The sequence below is a fragment of the Leptopilina heterotoma genome, unplaced genomic scaffold (assembly GCF_015476425.1).
Source record: "Leptopilina heterotoma isolate Lh14 unplaced genomic scaffold, ASM1547642v1 Lhet_134, whole genome shotgun sequence".
NCBI classification, from domain to species: domain Eukaryota; kingdom Metazoa; phylum Arthropoda; class Insecta; order Hymenoptera; family Figitidae; genus Leptopilina; species Leptopilina heterotoma.
The window spans coordinates 2,735,632-2,752,531 of record NW_025110853.1 but is presented as its reverse complement, the minus strand read 5'-3'; the positions used below and the strand labels follow the sequence as shown (position 1 = coordinate 2,752,531).

Sequence of the window (16,900 nt, the reverse complement as noted above, 5' to 3'; positions counted from 1 at the left end):
GTATAATATTTTCAAATCAGGTTTTTTTTATACTTTTTACTTCTTAATTTATTGGAAAATGAAAAAATTTTGTTTAAAATTTTAATGGAATAAATTGAAAATTTTTAAGTCCCTCTGAGTTGGCGGTTTATATTTTTTTTCCTAAGCGTTTATTTTTTTTATCTTTGAATTGTAGTACATAGGCTTAAGTATTTCTTGTGTAATTATTTAATTCTCTTGTGCCTCGATGAGGGGTTTTCTTTTTAATATTTTCTATTTCATTCTCATATCTTATCAAACACAGGGAAAATTTTATTGTAAATATTAATATTCCTCTTGATTCTCAAATTTTTGCAATTTATTTCCGGTTTATTTTTCCACTCTTAAAATTTGAATTCATAAAATTCAAAAATTCAATTTGCCAAAAAAATTCTTAATAATCACATAGAAACTAAAAAAATTAAGAAAAAAAATGAAAATATGTTTAGATAAAAAATTTTTTTCGTTAATTGAAATAAAAATTTATCCATGAAAAGAAGGAAATTGTCAACAATGAAAAAAATTTTTTTTAGTTAATTGACATAAAAACTGAAAATAAAAATTTTATCAATGAAAAAAAATTTAGTGAATTTTTGTTTGTATTTTTTGTTGTTTTATACAAAACAGCAAATAGCAATAGCAAACAGCAAAATAAAACAGCAATTGTGACGAAAAAATTTTTTTAAACATTTGTCAAATAAATAAAAGTAAATAAATAAAAATAAACAATAAAAATAGAAAAAATGAAAATGAATTGAAATAAAAAAACGAAAATAAGTAAAAAATTGATTTGCAATTTTGTAACAAAAAGCAAAAAGTAATTGATAAAAAAACAAGAATATTAAATTATCAATAAATACACAAATAGTAATTGAATTGTTAACTGAAAAAAAATTTCCTTGTGCCTGAAAGACTTCTGTTTACACTTTGCATTATCTTACGCGACACTTATTACATTTTGGAATTAACGTTACTTTATAATACACACAAACACGTGGAACATTGTTTTTTTATATAAAAAGAAATGAATCTAATATACATAATATTATCAATACATCGTAGGTATTCTAACAGCGAGCAGTTTAATTATTTTCTTTTTTTTGCATATAATTTTTTTTTTTAATAATAACGTTGCTCTCTACATTATAATAGAATTTTCTACGCGAAAAACGAACAATCTGTAAAGCAAGAGCCTTATTTTTGTTTCCAAATTGATAATATTCATATATTTACACAGAAGCAATTTAATTTTATCATTCATTCAATTATTTCAGGTTTCATTTTCTTTTATGAATTGTATATATTTTTTTTACGAATTGTATAAGTATATTTTTTTTTTTAAACGAAAAAAATTTTTTTCGCCAAAAACAATCGACACTCATTTCTTTATGACAATCAAAAAATTAACACTCATCATAAATATCAGGCTCTTTTTTTTCTCCTAAAAATTGGAAGGTGCATTATATACATATACATTCATACGTATAATGTCAATAATAATATTGTATTGTTTTTCATATTAGGCAGAAAGAGAAATAGAGATTAAATTAAAATTTAAAAAAAATCGTAACAAACTAATAGACATTTTTCTGTTATTCTCAAAAATAATTATTCAGGCTTTGTTATCTATTTCTATTATATTACTAATTAAATATTCTTCACTTTACAAAACTTTTACATAAAATCTTTGCAAATTAATAACTGGATATAAAATCATTTTTTGTTGGCAGAGGTTCTATTTCCTTATGTAACTGGAAAAGATCTTGAGATCTTTTAGGAAAAAAAATTTGGATTCTTTAATTTATTACATTTTTTGTAATAATAATATTTCTTATTATTTATAATGTAACTTTTTAACTGAACATTTTTTTTAATACTTATCTAATAAATATAATTATGAAATTATTATAATGTAATTCGCTAATAATTTAATAATTCCCACTCTCCTCGAAAAAATTGTATACTTATACGAATAAATAAATTATTTTGAATATAAATAAATAATTTGTTAATTCACGTTTTTTTTAACAAATTTAACAAATATTTTAATACTAAAATACTAAAAATAATTTATTTCTCATTCGGAAATGCGTTCTTTTTCATCTACAAGTAAAGTTTAAGAATTCACAACAATAGATTTTTGAAAATTCATGATAATGAAAATAGAGTGACTTTGAACGAGAGTATTTAGACTAATAAGTACTGCTATTTATATACAACATCGCTGTTATATGGGATATGCTTGAAGAGTGATTTTTTTTAGCAACACTGACTAGATTCAAGAAAATAGGTCCCTAGAAGAATTACTTTAATACTAGTGAGTTTTTATACTTAGAGAGAATTTCAAAAAGTAAATTCAAAATTTCAATAAGCAAACATACGGAGAAATCAACATTTACTTTTTTATTAATTAACTAATTTCAATTTTATTTATTAATTACCAATCAATATTTCATTGAAATTACAAATTAACATTTTATTTTAATTAGCATTCAATATTTTAATGTAATTACAAATTAATATTATAATTACAAATTAATATTTTATTGTAATTAACAACAAATATTTTATTGCAATTGCCTCTAAATATTTTATTACAATTGTCTATAAATATTTTATTGCAATTGCCAATAAATATTTTATTGTAATTAACAATTAACATTGCATTGTAATTACCAATTAAGTACGTAAATTCGATATGTAATAAAATAATAATACAATTCTAAAAGAAAAAACTACAAAAAATATAAAACTAATAAAACTTTGAAATTAATATAATTTTTTATTTTATTTCATTAATTTAATGAATTTAATTAAAAGAATTAAATTTAATGAATTTAATATCAATGAAATTAATACGTACAGACAATAAAAAATGTGATCACCATAAATAGAGACTTTAATGTGCAACTAAAGATTCTCTTCACTATATTATTTTCCGTCTCAAAATGTGAAAGTTAAAATTATTTCTACATTGTTTTATTTTTCATTTCTTTATATACTATAATTATTATTTTCTAAATTTATATTCAATTCATTTATACATTTTCGTTATTACCTTTCATTCCATTTGAAAATAACATTTTTCAAAAATGTTTTTTTTTTCAATGATCAATGGAAAAAGAAAATTGATATGTAATTAACATTAAAGCATAATTATTAATATGTGTATATATAATATATATATTATAAATATTTCAATAAATAAAATTTATTAGTCTGCGGCTATAAAAATTTATTCGTTATTTTCCCCTTTGCTTCTTTTTTTAAAATCTTTTTTCCTCTCTAATACTTTTTTTCCTCTTATTTTATATTTTTCTCGTTTTCCAATAAGAAATATCATTTTAAAAACTAATTTTTCATTTCAATTTTCATTTATCTAGGATATTTAAATAACACGAGTCGATAACGCCGACTTTACAGAATCCAATCAATTCAAATTTGTAACTTGATTCTTTTTTTTGTAAAAATACAATTCTGTAGTTTGTTACTTATCATCATCTTTATAATTATACATTTTTTAATGTATTTGCTGTTTTTTTCTATTTTTAACTTGGTTGTTATTGTTGGTGTTACCGATTTTATTGTTGTTGTAATTTTTTGCATAAGCACCACAGAATAATAGAAAATTATTTCTCTTTGGAAATGAAAAAAAAAATTTTTTCCAAAGAGAAAAAATTGCAGATTGTTTGTAAAATAATTTTTCGAGTTAAAATTTAATGAATTACGATCTGTAAACTCGTGGCCTGTGACTCAATAATGATGAAATATTGATGAATAAGTTGAGCTTATTTACTCACCCCTGTATAACATGAATTATGATAAAATTGTGAAATAATTTTTTCCTCATATTCTTCTTCGTTTATACATGTACACACTTGCAAGTGCTGTTTGACATTCATACTCAGCATTTTTTTTTTGTAGCACTTACGGTTCACGCGCTATTCTTCTATATCTTGCGATCATTTTTTTCCTGTTACACGTAATTGTAAACAAGGGGTTTTTTTCTCTATGTAAGTTGTTACCAGTCGTAGTCGTGTTGATGGAAGGGATTGGTACATGGTTGTTGAGCGTGAAGATGAGTTTCTACTGGTGGTGGTTTGGAAATTTCGAATTCCGTCCCTACAACTTCACTGTATATCTGTGAAGTGCAAAAAAAAAAGAATCGAATCAGTTTCTATTTTCGTGAAATTTAAATTTGAACGATTTTATTTATATTTTTAAACTAGAAAGTAATTATTAATTTCAATAAATAATCTTAAGAAACAAGCATAACGACACGCGCGCAAGCGAGCGTCAGATATTAAAGCCACTTGTTAGTTACAAAAACTATCTTTTTGAAATTTAATAAAAATTTATTATTTAATGAAAATTTATTATTTTTTAAAAATTATTATTTTTCGAAATATAATTCTTCAAGAATACCATTATATTATATACCAAAAAAACTTTTTAAAGTACAAAATAAAATTATATTCTTTCAAATATAAAATTTATTTCAATGAAATTCGACAAAACTTTTAATTGTTTCAGTTTTTAAAATTATTTTCGCGAATTCAATTTATTATTATCTTCAATATTTTAATTACCATTTTTCAAAAACCTAATTTTTTTAGAATTTCTATATTAACTTATTCAAACTTCAATCATTTTTATTAAACAAATATTTTAAAACCTATTGTTATTTATTTTAATTTAAATTTCAAAGAATTTCAATGTAAAACAAAAATTGTAAAATTTAATTATTTTTCCAATTTTAAGTTACAAATTCTTCAAAAAATACAATAATATTTCAAAATAAGTTTTTAAAGTGAGAAAATAAAATTCTTTGAAATATAAAATTTATTTTTTAATTGAATTTGAAAAAATTTACTATTTTTTCAGTTTTTTAAAATTATTTTTGTGAATTCAACTATTTTCAAAAAGTGTTAATTACGATTTTTTAAAACCCATCTTTTCAGAATTTCTAAATCAAAATTTTTAAATTTCATGAATTTTTGTTTAATAAATATTAATTGAATACTTATTGTTATTTATTTGTCCAGATAGAATTAAAATTTAAAAATATATGCACTTTAAATGTAAAACTTTTTGAAACTTAATCATTTCTATGAATTAGAACTGCAATTCTTGAAATATTTTCTAAAATTTTAACTAAAATTCTTTTTCTTATCAATTCTTATCAAAAAGTTGTACGAGAATTCAATTATTGAAATACAAAAATAAATGATAAAATAATTGATTATTTCTAAAAATTGCAAATGTAAATCTATGGATTTGTTTTTAATTTGAAGAGAAAATTCATAGACTATTTAAGATTTTCAATAATTTGATGTTTTAAGAAATTCTTCAAAAAAATTTAATTATTTTCGAAATTCTAATGAAATTCTTTAAAAGAATTCAATTTTTTATCAATAATTTTACTAAAATTTAATAATAAAATTAGTAGGTAATTACATTTATTAACAAAATCGAATGAATTTTAATTAAAAAATAATTAAAAATAATTAGATTCTGAAAAATTTTCATGAAAAATCTTCAAATGAAAATTAATAAAAAATAGCTTCATAAATTTATATTAAAATATTCTTTAAAAAACTAATTCTTAGAATGTTTTCATGATACATAATTTAAAAAAAAAATAATTCTTAAAATCAAGTTTCCATAAAAATGCTGGTTCTTGGTGTCCTTTAAAAATATTGAAAACCATAAATTTTCCTTGAATTTTCAATGTCAAGTTTTTAAAAAATCTCGAGGAATTGCAATTTTTTCAATTTAAATAATTGAAGAGTTACTGGAGACTTTTTTTAGAAATAATTAAATTTCAAAAGGTTTCAAATTAAAAAAAATTCCTTCTGTGAAAATTTTTTGAAATTAGTTAATTTTTAAAATATTTTTCACTGAAATACTTTCGTATAATAGAAATTTCGAAAAATTGAATTCAAAACAATCGAATTATATACATATTTTAAGTAAACTTTCTTTATTTTTAATAATTGGATTCTCAGAGAAATATTTGAAAATTATTAAAAATAATTGATTTAGGGAAGAATTTTATTTCAAAATTCTAGAAAATAATAATTGATGTAGAAGTATTTTTTATTATTTAAATAAAATATTAATAAAATCACTTTTTTAAAATCATTTTTTTACAACTTTTTGTTGTCATGGTTTTTATCATGTTGTTGATGATGTTTTTATTTGTTACTTGCTAATGACTTTCACTATTTTTTTGTTAATAACTAACGAGTATAAACCCTGTTTATAATAATTTGTTTTAAATTCTATTAAAAATAGATTTTCAACTCGTTTTTGCGGAGAAAAAAAGAAAAATGGTAAATTATTCTGAAAAATTACCTGGAAGCTTCTACGGATGAATTCATCTTCTCCTTTGCCTGAGATACTGTAATTGTAGCCGCCGCCGCCGCCTCCTCCTCCCCCACCACCTCCGCCGTTCAAGAACGGATTATTGGGATTAACAGAACCTGCAAAGAAAGCAGATTAAAAATTTTGTATTTCCATAATCACATTAATCAAAATACTGAATTTAAAAAAATACTTATTTAGTACTAAATAACAATTACTTGAAATTAAAATATAATATATTTAAGCTGAAAAATTGCTACCTTTTCAATTAATTTAATAAATAATTTGCAATATAATTTTACAGAATGGAATTATTCCGCTTACAAAATTATTATAATTACTTTTCATTCCTGTAATTATTTCTGTCCCAAAAAATTTTGAACATTCAAAATTATTGAGATTTATTTTCAAATTCAAATCTTGCGTCACGAATTATAAAGTAATTTATAAAGTTTCAAATTTAATTCATATATTTTTGATTTTTATCGCAGTCAGTAATTTTTGAAAATATTTATATTGAAAAAAATATTTCGTTCGTTTGAACGTTTATAATTTTTGGTGCATATTTTTGTTTCTAAAAATTAAAAAAAAAAAAAAAATAATACAATTATACTTTCCAATAATAATTTAACATAGAATTTTAATATCAATTAAGGAAAAATTGGGACAAATCAATGCTTTTGCATAATTTTGTCCCGTCTGCGCCGTCATATTGATTATATCCTGATAGAATAAAATTGTAATATTGAAAAAAAATTTGATTGATACAATGAAGTTTTTCTGTACTCTCTAAATAGTTTCAGTTTTTGAAGCAAATACCATTTAATTGACTCCAATAAATATTATTTGTTTCAATTAAATATTTAATTGATAATAGTCAAGTAATTGGTTATTTGAATCAAATAAATTTTTTTCAGTGTAGTTTGATTGCAAAAAGTCAGTCACTGATTCAAATAGTAATATTTTCCTAATGAAATGGTTAATAATAATAATTATTAGTCAAAATATAACTGGAATTTTTCGTATCGAATTCAAGTAGTGAAATTTGAATATTTTTTTAGTTATTTATTTACTATAATAATTAGTTACGTTTTACTAATTGATGAAGCAAAATGATACCTAGTAAAAATTTGACTAACAATTATTTATTTTGAACTAATTCAGATAACAATGCTTTTTTACCTCCATTGCTACCCGGTACGCCCAAATTACCGCCGCTAGTTTGATAAGTTGCACCGTAGCCGGGATCTTGATTAGCTAATTCATGAAGACGACTTGAACTTAAAGCACGGGGAATTGCATTACTTGGCACGCCGTGCGGTGCCAAGTGAGTTGCCTCGGCAACCTGATGAGGATCTTCTGTTGCTGGTATATCGGAAACAAATCCAGTATCAACACGATAGAAATTGATGAAAATAAATCCACCCAACACCAATAGACAAACGAAACCGTAAGCTCGAAACACCGTTGTTGTACCTGAACAATAATTTCATCACAATTTCAATATAATAATTAGGTAATAATTTCAATATTTTACATTATTATTTACAAATCTTTTACTTCATTTTATTATTATTAGTATACTATAGCAGAGTTTATGCTTGAATTGCGGTATTCAATTTATTACCTACTATTATTATTGTGAAAACTACAAAATTTGTTATTTTTAAAAATATCATAACATTTTCTAAATGTACTTTTTAACTAATTGAATATTTAAATATTATTTATTATTTTCAAAATTTTTTAATAAAATTCTTTATCAGAATTCAATTATTTCAAAAATTGTAATAAACTTCCTAATCAGAATTCAATTATTTTCAAAAATTGTAATGAACTTCTTTATCAGAATTTAATTATTATCAAAAAATTTTTCTCAAATTCTTTATCAGAATTCAATTATTTCCAAAAATATAATAAATTATATTTTTGAAAATAATTGAATTCTGATAAAGAATTTGAAAAAATTTTTTGATAATAATTAAATTCTTTATCATTCTTCTTTATCAGGATTTAATTATTTTCAAAAACTTTAATAACATTCTTTATTGGAATTCAATTATTTTCAAAAATAGTAATAAACTTCTTTATCAAAATTTAATTATTTTCGAAAATGTTACTAAAATTCTTTCCGAAAAATCAATTATTTTCAATAAAATTAAAAAATAAATTCTTCGAAGAGATTCTTCAACTATTTTCAATACAATTTTAATTAAATTTCTCGAAAGAATTAAATTATTTTCAAAAACCTTAATAAAATTCTTCGTAAGACTTAAATTACTTTCATAAATGGTAAAATTCAATTACACAGTTTTAATAAAATTTCTGGAAAGAATTCAATTATTTTTAAAAATTTTATAAAATTCTTTGAAAAAAATTAATTATTTGCAAAGATTTAACTGATAATTTATAAAAAATGTTATCAAAACAAATTCAAGGAATTTATTGAAAAGTTTAGAAAATTTAGAAAATAATTAAATAATAATAAAAGTGAATTTTTTGAAATTTCGAATCTGAAATTATTTAAAAATGTAAGTTAATACCTATTTAAAAATAAAATATAGTGTAATTTGCCTTAAAATAAAAAATCGGAACACCGCATTTCATTCACTAACGCGCGTTGTTTAATAATAATTATTAATTAATTAATTATGAATAATTGAAACGTAACGGTAATTATACTAATGGATATTATTAACATTAAATAATTATTATTAATGAAAATGTTTACGAATAATAATAATTATGGCAATAATATTACCATAACTAGCGACTAGCATTCCGCCAATTATTGCTCCGCAACCACGTCCAAGACCGTGGTGAAGTCCCTGCAAAACACCCTGTGCACTGGAACGTAATTGAGGCGGCGTATTGTGAGCGATGTAACTGCAGCAAGCGGCCCAAACGGCAGCGTGAGTTATTCCCTGGATGAATTCGAAAGGCAAAACCCACCATGGATTTCTCAAGGCGGAAATATAAAGGAAACGCAACACATTTCCTCCGAGACCAAGGCACAACACCTGCGAAAAGTACATTCAAATATTCAAAATATCATTTATTTATTTTACATTTATTCAAATTATTCAATAAAGTTACCTTGACATGGCCCATTTGCCGAATGAGTCGGAAGCTGAAGAAATAAGCGAAAATTTCCGAGATATGATTAATGACGGAAGCAACGCCGAAAAGTGTAGGTGAACCTCCATAATCTTGAAGATGCCAAAAGAGAAAAGTGAAAATAAGTCCAATGCCAAAACCCATGAACCATGCAACGAAAAGAAATGATGCGCATTTAATATCCTTGAACTGTTTTATCACAGTCACCCATTCGGGTATTTCCCTCGTTGTCTGGGCGAATATTTTACTCTGAAAAAAGAAAAAATAAAAAAAAAAAAATAATAATAAAGCAAACACAAAAAACTCAACCTCGATATAAAATTCAAATCGTAAATTCGTCTTCTAATTTCATCTCTGCTTAGGAAAAATTATTTTCCATTAAATATATAAATATTAATAATGTAAATTGTTTTTCCAAAATCGTAATACCTAATTAATATAAAAAATACTAATTTTATTTCAAAATTGTAATGAAAATGTATAAATATAAATTTTATCAAAATAATTATTTTTCAAATAATATAATAATTACACTATTTTAATTATTAGAAATTATTAAAATTAATAATTAATAGTTTTTTAAATATAGATTTATAAGTATTTACGGTTTTTTCTGCCGGTGGTGGTTGTGGTGGTAATGCACTTGACGATGAATCCTGTAAACCAGGTAAATTCAATTGCTGCGACAATTGATTTTGTAGTTCCTCCTCTCGGGTTAATTCCGCAGGTGGTTTAGAAACTTCCTTTAAAAAAGCGAGCACAAAAATATTGTGAGTAAAAAAATATTTTCCAACATTTTTCCAAACTGTTTACAACTTAATTCTTTAGTCGATTAAAAATACGAAAAAAGTCGAAAATGTCGTTTATTTCATTCAGTGCTGTCACAAAAATTTTATTTTATATTTCTCTTTTGAAACTTGAATAATTTTGTTAAATAAATATTTAAATACTTTTTTGTTTTTTCACGGGAAATAAAATTAAACAAATTTCAATGTAAAATCTTCTGAAATTTAATCATTTCTAATAATTACAACTAATTACCTTCCAAAATTCAATTATTTTCTGAAGTCTTTACATATAAACTTCTACTCTAAATAAATTATTTTTAATAATTTTCCGAAAGTTTTTCGAGAATTCAATTATTTAAATACAAAAATTTAATTTTTCATAATAATTGTAACTTTAACTGTCAATGTTTCCTTTTAAAAGTTATTAAGTGTAAAAAAGAAACTTTTCAAAAATTTTAATTTACTTTGTTCAAAGATAATTGAATTTTAAAAAATTATGATAAAGCAGTTAGTTAGCTAGCAGTTTAGTTAGTTCTAAGAATTAATTTTTTGAATAAATAATTGAATTGTTTAAAATAATTTTTGAATAATTTTAAAAAGCTAATTAATTAATCGGAAATATGCAATTAAAAAAATTTAATTTTAAAAAATCAGAATGAAAAAATTCTAAGAATTGCTTTCCTCAAAACTATATTTTACCGAATATAACTTTTAGATGTAAATTCTCAATAATTTTCATTTTTAAATTTACATTTGAAGATTTTTCATTAAATTTTTTGAGAAATTAATTATTTTCAAAATTTGCAATCATAAAATTGTTCAAAAGTTGATTTTCAAAAATTGTAATAAAATACTTGAAAAAATCAATTATTTTCAATTAAATTTTACAAAATTTCATTTATTCAAAATCTTTTTAATTATAGGTATATTTTGAAAATAAAATTTAAAAAATTATTAAAAAATCATTTTTGAAAGAAAAGTCGAAAAAGTCGCTAATTTTATGTTTTGAAATATAAATCAGATGAATCTTATTAAAACAAATATTAATTTTTTAAAGAAATAATAAATTTTGAATTTATTGTATTTCAGAAGAATAAATAAACAAATAAACAAATGATGAACGAATCTTTCTTGGCTGAAATTTGAAATTTTTCAAAAAATAAAAAAGTGAAAATTATTTTTTTTCAAATTTAAAAGACAAAATTATGCTTTCGTTACATTCTTCAAATTATTATAAAAAAAATAAGAAATTCTTACTGAAAATTTCAAAATTTGTAAAATTTAAATAATTGACCTATTTTCTTTTTTTTTTGGAAAAATTTGAATTTGAATAGTAGTAAGAAAAAACGATGTATTACCGGCTCAGAGGCAATAAAGTCGTATTTAAAATTAATTTGCGTGGCAGTAATTAAGGCACCACCCATTAAAACACTGAAAATTGCGAAGCAAATTGTGTAATTCTTTTCGCTCGTATCCGGACCGCAGGGATGATCAGGAAATGCAGTACTATGATCGAGTGCAATTCCCACAAAAAACATAGCCAAACCCCAACCTAAACTGCCAAACATACGTTGATGTCCGTATCTGAAAATGTAAATAAAAAATTTATTATAGTTATTTCAATAATTTTCATATTTTATTATTTAAATTCCTTTCCAAACGGGAAATAAAAAAATTTTTCCTTTACCTGTCTGCATCTTCTCCGAGAAGTGTAATGACAGCTGAATCAGCTAAAGTAATTGCAGGAGCAGCAAAAAATTCTCCAACAATCACCAATAGTAGAAGAAGAAAGAAGGTTTTTTGAATGTCCTGAAAAAATGCTTTTTTATTAAACAAAAGAAAAAAAAGTATTAAAAAAAAACAGAAAGTATAAAAAAATAAAAAATATATTATTATTAATATGGAGAAAAGTAAATATACTCACTGACAAATTGTACACAATGGAGCTGAAATAGGGTTTAACTAAATCTTTATCCTTTTCATAATTATAATTACTGGCATATTTGACAGATAGAGGACTTTGACCAGCTGTGGCTTTAGGATAAATATTAGCACTGCGACGTTTTCTGATTAAAAGTTTCTTTTCCTTTTTCTCAACATTCTCCATTTCTACATCTTCATCGGAATCATCGTCTAATGCTTCAATTTCATCAGTATCTTCCGCTTCATCCTCTTCTTGTTCACGTTCCTCTTCCTCCTCGTCCTCTTCCTCATCATCTTCGTCATCATTATTTTGCTCCACTCTCGAGTACTTTAATTTTTTCTGACGAATTTCCCTCGATTCAGAATCTAAAATACTTGCCTCTAAATCTCTCGCGATGTGTAAATTCTCAATGTTACGTTTTACCATTACTTTTTGTGGTGGATTTTTTACTCGTGTTTTTAATGGTCGACTGTAAGCTTTCTTCGGTGGTCTTCCATCATTCAGGGGCTCGTTCTATTGGAATTAGAAACAATTATTTCTTGTTCTATTTCTTTTTATTATATTAATTATATTAACTAGCAAAACTACACGCGCGTCAAATTTTTGTTGCCATTCTTACTTTAAAAGATTTGCTTTTTAAAAGTTAATGAAAATTCTTCATTTTTTAAAAAATATAATTTTTCTAACAGTTTTTCTTTAAATTTAATTATTTGAACAACTCGTATAAAAATGGAAAAGATATTTCTAACAGCAACTTCAATGCAAGATATTTTTGATTAAATAATTGAACTTTCCAGTGAGGCTTGAGAGTACCACTAAAACTATCCTGGTAATAAATTTATTATACATTTTTTTTAAATTTAATTATTTACCAAATTTCAAATTGAGTCAAAACGCGTCAACCGTGAATAAAATTTTTTTATAATTTTGGAAAAGTAAAAATTAATAACTCATTACTGTTTTGCTAGAAATTAATGGCAATTTTTTTGGTAGTCATTGAATATCCACTCTTTTAAATCAACTTAATTGTGAAAAAAAATTTTAATAGAAAATTTAATAGAAAATTTTAAAATTTTTAAATTTAAATAGAATAATTTTTGTAAATTCATAAAATAATGTATTTTCAAAAATCAAATTATATTTGTAGATCATATTTAAAGATAAAAAAATAAAATTCTTTAAAATTTTTTTAAAATTAAATCTTTCAAATTTCAATACTTAATTTTTGTAAAATAAATATTTAAATACTAATTGTTCTTTGTTTGCTGAAAGTTTCGAAATTCTTTCAATGTAAAACTATTGGAAAAATTTTTTATGAAAATTTAAACTGCAAGTCTTCCATAATTAAATAATTTTTTTTAGAATTTTTGAGTAATATTATTCAAAACTTTTAATTTTAAATCAATTCTTATCAGAATTCAATTATTTAAATAAAAAATAAATAGTTCATAGGGAATAATTATAATTATTTTTAAAAATTGCAACTGTACCTCTTTATTGAGTTTTTGAAATTGGAGTTAAATTTTCTTACTCCACATATTTTATTATTTACAAACAACACTAACTTCACGTGAGGACAGATTATGTCGATTATTTATTATTATAAAAATAATAAAATATATATAATATTAACAATGCGACTGCGACATGAAAATCCGGAATTTTAATTCGAGATTTCAAGGTTATGTTTATAATTTTGAAAACATAAATTTCTATTGGTTGATTAAATGGAATTTTGAGTTTCCCGCCTTATTGTAGGTGAAAATAGTTATTTGCAAAGTCGCCTTTATTTCCACTTTTGCGACCGTTATATTTTTATCAAGAAGTTGATTTTTATTTAAGAATAAATCGAATAAATCAGTGATTGTCGAGTGTCTCTTTTGTTTTCTAATTTGTAGGTATTTTAATTATTAGTGTTATTATGGAAAAATTTTCAAATATACTTGCCTTCAGAAAGCGTTTATATTCCAAGACATCAGCAGGTCTATTCTTTTGGAGAATCGCGTCGATGTCAATTCTGAGTGGAGTGTCGTTTTGCTTCGTAGCATCTGAAGAAAATTGTGGTAAATATTGAATCTCAGCAAAAGGTAATAATTAATTGTAATAATTTTCGGGTGGAAATGTTAATGTCAGTTCACTTTGTCAAAGGGAAATGTCAATACAAGAACAAACCTGTGACAGCCGCAATCGGCAATGTGTGATTAACAACGAAGAAATCGTCCACATTGCGACGTAACCTCTGAAAGACGACATTTGCCGCAACTTCCAAATAATCCGAGTCAGTTGCCGTTGAATATTTATTATCAATAGATCTCTTGACGATTCTTGGTCCCTTGAGATTTGCGGGTGTCTCCAGGAAAAATGAATTATTTTTTTGAATCATACAAGTTGTCACAGGTGGTTGAATGAAACCCAAGGGCAATGTGAAGATAATCCAACAGGACAGTGAAGCAAGCAGCATCAATTTGCCCTTTTGATACCTATTCCGAGAAAAAGGTGGGTCCAACAGTTATTATTAAATAAAACTAAAATCCTAAGTATAAAAAATTATTTGTTTTACAAAAAGGAAAAATTGAATTTTCTTCGAGAAATTTTTTTTCTAAAAATAATACTTAATATACTGGTTTCATTGTTGGAAACTTAATATTTTATTGATATTTGTTTTTGAATAGAAACTTTCCACTTTCGTTAAAACTTGTGTCATAAAATATTCACTATTTGTGGATAATAATCTATGTCAATTCTGTCTGAGAATTTACAGTTGGAAAGTTTTCTCTTCTTGAAAACTTAAAACATACAAAACTTTTTTTAAAATTTATATTAAAAGTATTTTTAGTTTGAATTCTAGTGTCATTGTACCTTTTTCTCTAAATTGGGAATGAAAGACATTAATTCCTGTTAATTTGACGTTCCAGATGTGAGATCTAAGGGATAGAATAGAACGCAATTTTTCCGTGTGAGAGAGACAAAAGGAAAAGTGTCAGTGACCTAATTTCTCTTTAGCAATTGTGTGAATGAAAGAAAAGAGGAAATATGGAGGTGGAAAAAGGATGGAGAGAAAAATATAAAAAAAGGTAAATGTTTCTTTTTCACCTGTCAGCTAGGGATCCCCAGAAGGGTGCGCTGAAAAATTCGATAAACGGCCTGAGACCAACGAGCAATCCACATTGACCTGCGTTCATTCCCATTTGCTTGAAGTAGACCCCCATTAGAGGGAATAATGATCCAAAAGCCGAATAGAAAAAGAAATAGAATGTCTTGACGATAAGCATTTCTTGATCGACCGAGCCGAAAAGATATTCGAGAACATCATTTTTGCCACGAATTTTGTGTGTTGCCTCCTTTGGTTCGGGATAGAGATTTGGATCTACTTCGCCTTGGGCCTGTGGATCAACCATGGGCCTTGCTCCCGGTGCCGTCGGAAGATTTCGACCAACTCCCGCATTTGGATCACCTTCTGCCCCATAATTGTAGTCCTCGTGGCCATAATTCTGCATTGTGGCCTTTTTTCGGCAGGGGAACAAGGAACACGGACACTTGTCTTCTTTTTTCTTCTTTCTTTTTTAGTTTTGAAAAAACTAATGCCACAAAATAATGAAACACACACACTCACTACTCGGCGAACACTTTGTGAAAAATTATTTTTTTTCCTTCTCTTTTTTCTAAATCATGCGCCGAATCGATGACCAAGTGTTGGAGTTACCAGTTTCTCCCTCAACGTTATAATCGATAGGCAACATTCTGCGCTCGCGCAACACTTATTTCACCCCCGTTATTTTCTGTCAAACCCCTCTTTTCAAATTTTTGGCGTGTATCGGTGGGGCCGGCCTCAATTATTAGACAAAACTCTCGTATATTTATATACACTCAAGTTAGATAAAAATTTAGGAAATTGATAGTATTTGAGATTTTCTTTTTCACGCGGTATGCTTTGTCATCCTGACTATCTTTTCGATAGAATCGGGAAAATTTTCATTTCCCTTCGAATTTTGTCGTTTATATAGGTTGTTTCAATTTTTCAAAAAGAGATAGAAAATTGAAAAGAGTTTCAATTTAAAATTTTTTATTTTGAAAATTTTAAGTATTTTTCTTATTTTTTTGGAATTTTTTATTCTTTTAATAAAAATTCCTCAAGTTTTTAAAATCTAAATTGACCTTTTTTTAAAGGCCAAACAGATTTTCTTAACTTTTTTAATAATTTTTTTATTTTAAATGTTTTCAATTTTAAAATCAATGTTCTGAAAATGAGGCGCATGATTATTCCCCAAATGTCATTTGACCGAACTGTCATTTTACCGAATTGCATTTATTCGAACTGTTATTTTAACGAAATTTCACTTTTGCGAATCGCCATATTTACGAATTGCCATTTTTGCGAAATATCATTTTTACTAATTGTCATTCTTACGAATCGTTATTGTTCAGAAATGACATTTTTTCGAATTGTCATTTTTACGAAATGTCACTTTTGCAAATCGCTATTTTTACGAATTGTCACTTTTGCGAAAAGTCATTTTTTCGAATTGTCTTTTTTACGAATAGTTATTGTTCCGAAATGTCATTTTTTCGAATTGTCATTTTTACGAAATGTCAGTTTTGCGAATCGACGTTTTTACGAATTGTCACTTTTGCGAAAACTCATTTTTGAGAATTGTTTTTTTAAGAAATGTCACTATTGCGAATTGTC

General features: G+C 24.5%; 1 protein-coding gene across 1 annotated transcript; it reads right to left on the bottom strand.

Moving 5' to 3' along the window:
- Window positions 1-3,487: 3,487 nt before the first annotated feature.
- Window positions 3,488-15,928, bottom strand: LOC122513094 (major facilitator superfamily domain-containing protein 6). Its single transcript, XM_043629339.1, has 12 exons — window positions 15,307-15,928; window positions 14,386-14,693; window positions 14,161-14,261; window positions 12,214-12,726; window positions 11,977-12,098; window positions 11,648-11,873; window positions 10,107-10,244; window positions 9,481-9,750; window positions 9,146-9,404; window positions 7,567-7,860; window positions 6,376-6,503; window positions 3,488-4,159 (listed from the first exon to the last, which is right to left on the bottom strand). The coding sequence occupies exons 1-12, from the start codon at window positions 15,708-15,710 to the stop codon at window positions 4,040-4,042; spliced, it is 2,883 nt and encodes a 960-aa protein (XP_043485274.1). The 5' UTR covers window positions 15,711-15,928; the 3' UTR covers window positions 3,488-4,039.
- Between the last annotated feature and the right edge of the window lie 972 nt (window positions 15,929-16,900).

Bases quoted from the DNA above. Each gene is read 5' to 3' on its own strand.
- LOC122513094 (XM_043629339.1), bottom strand. From the start codon at position 15,710: ATGCAGAATTATGGCCACGAGGACTACAATTATGGGGCAGAAGGTGAT. The intron at 7,861-9,145 runs GTAATATTATTG...ATTATTGTTCAG, and splicing joins AATGCTAGTCGCTAGTTATG to GTACAACAACGGTGTTTCGA. The intron at 6,504-7,566 runs GTAAAAAAGCAT...CTTTCTTTGCAG, and splicing joins CGTACCGGGTAGCAATGGAG to GTTCTGTTAATCCCAATAAT.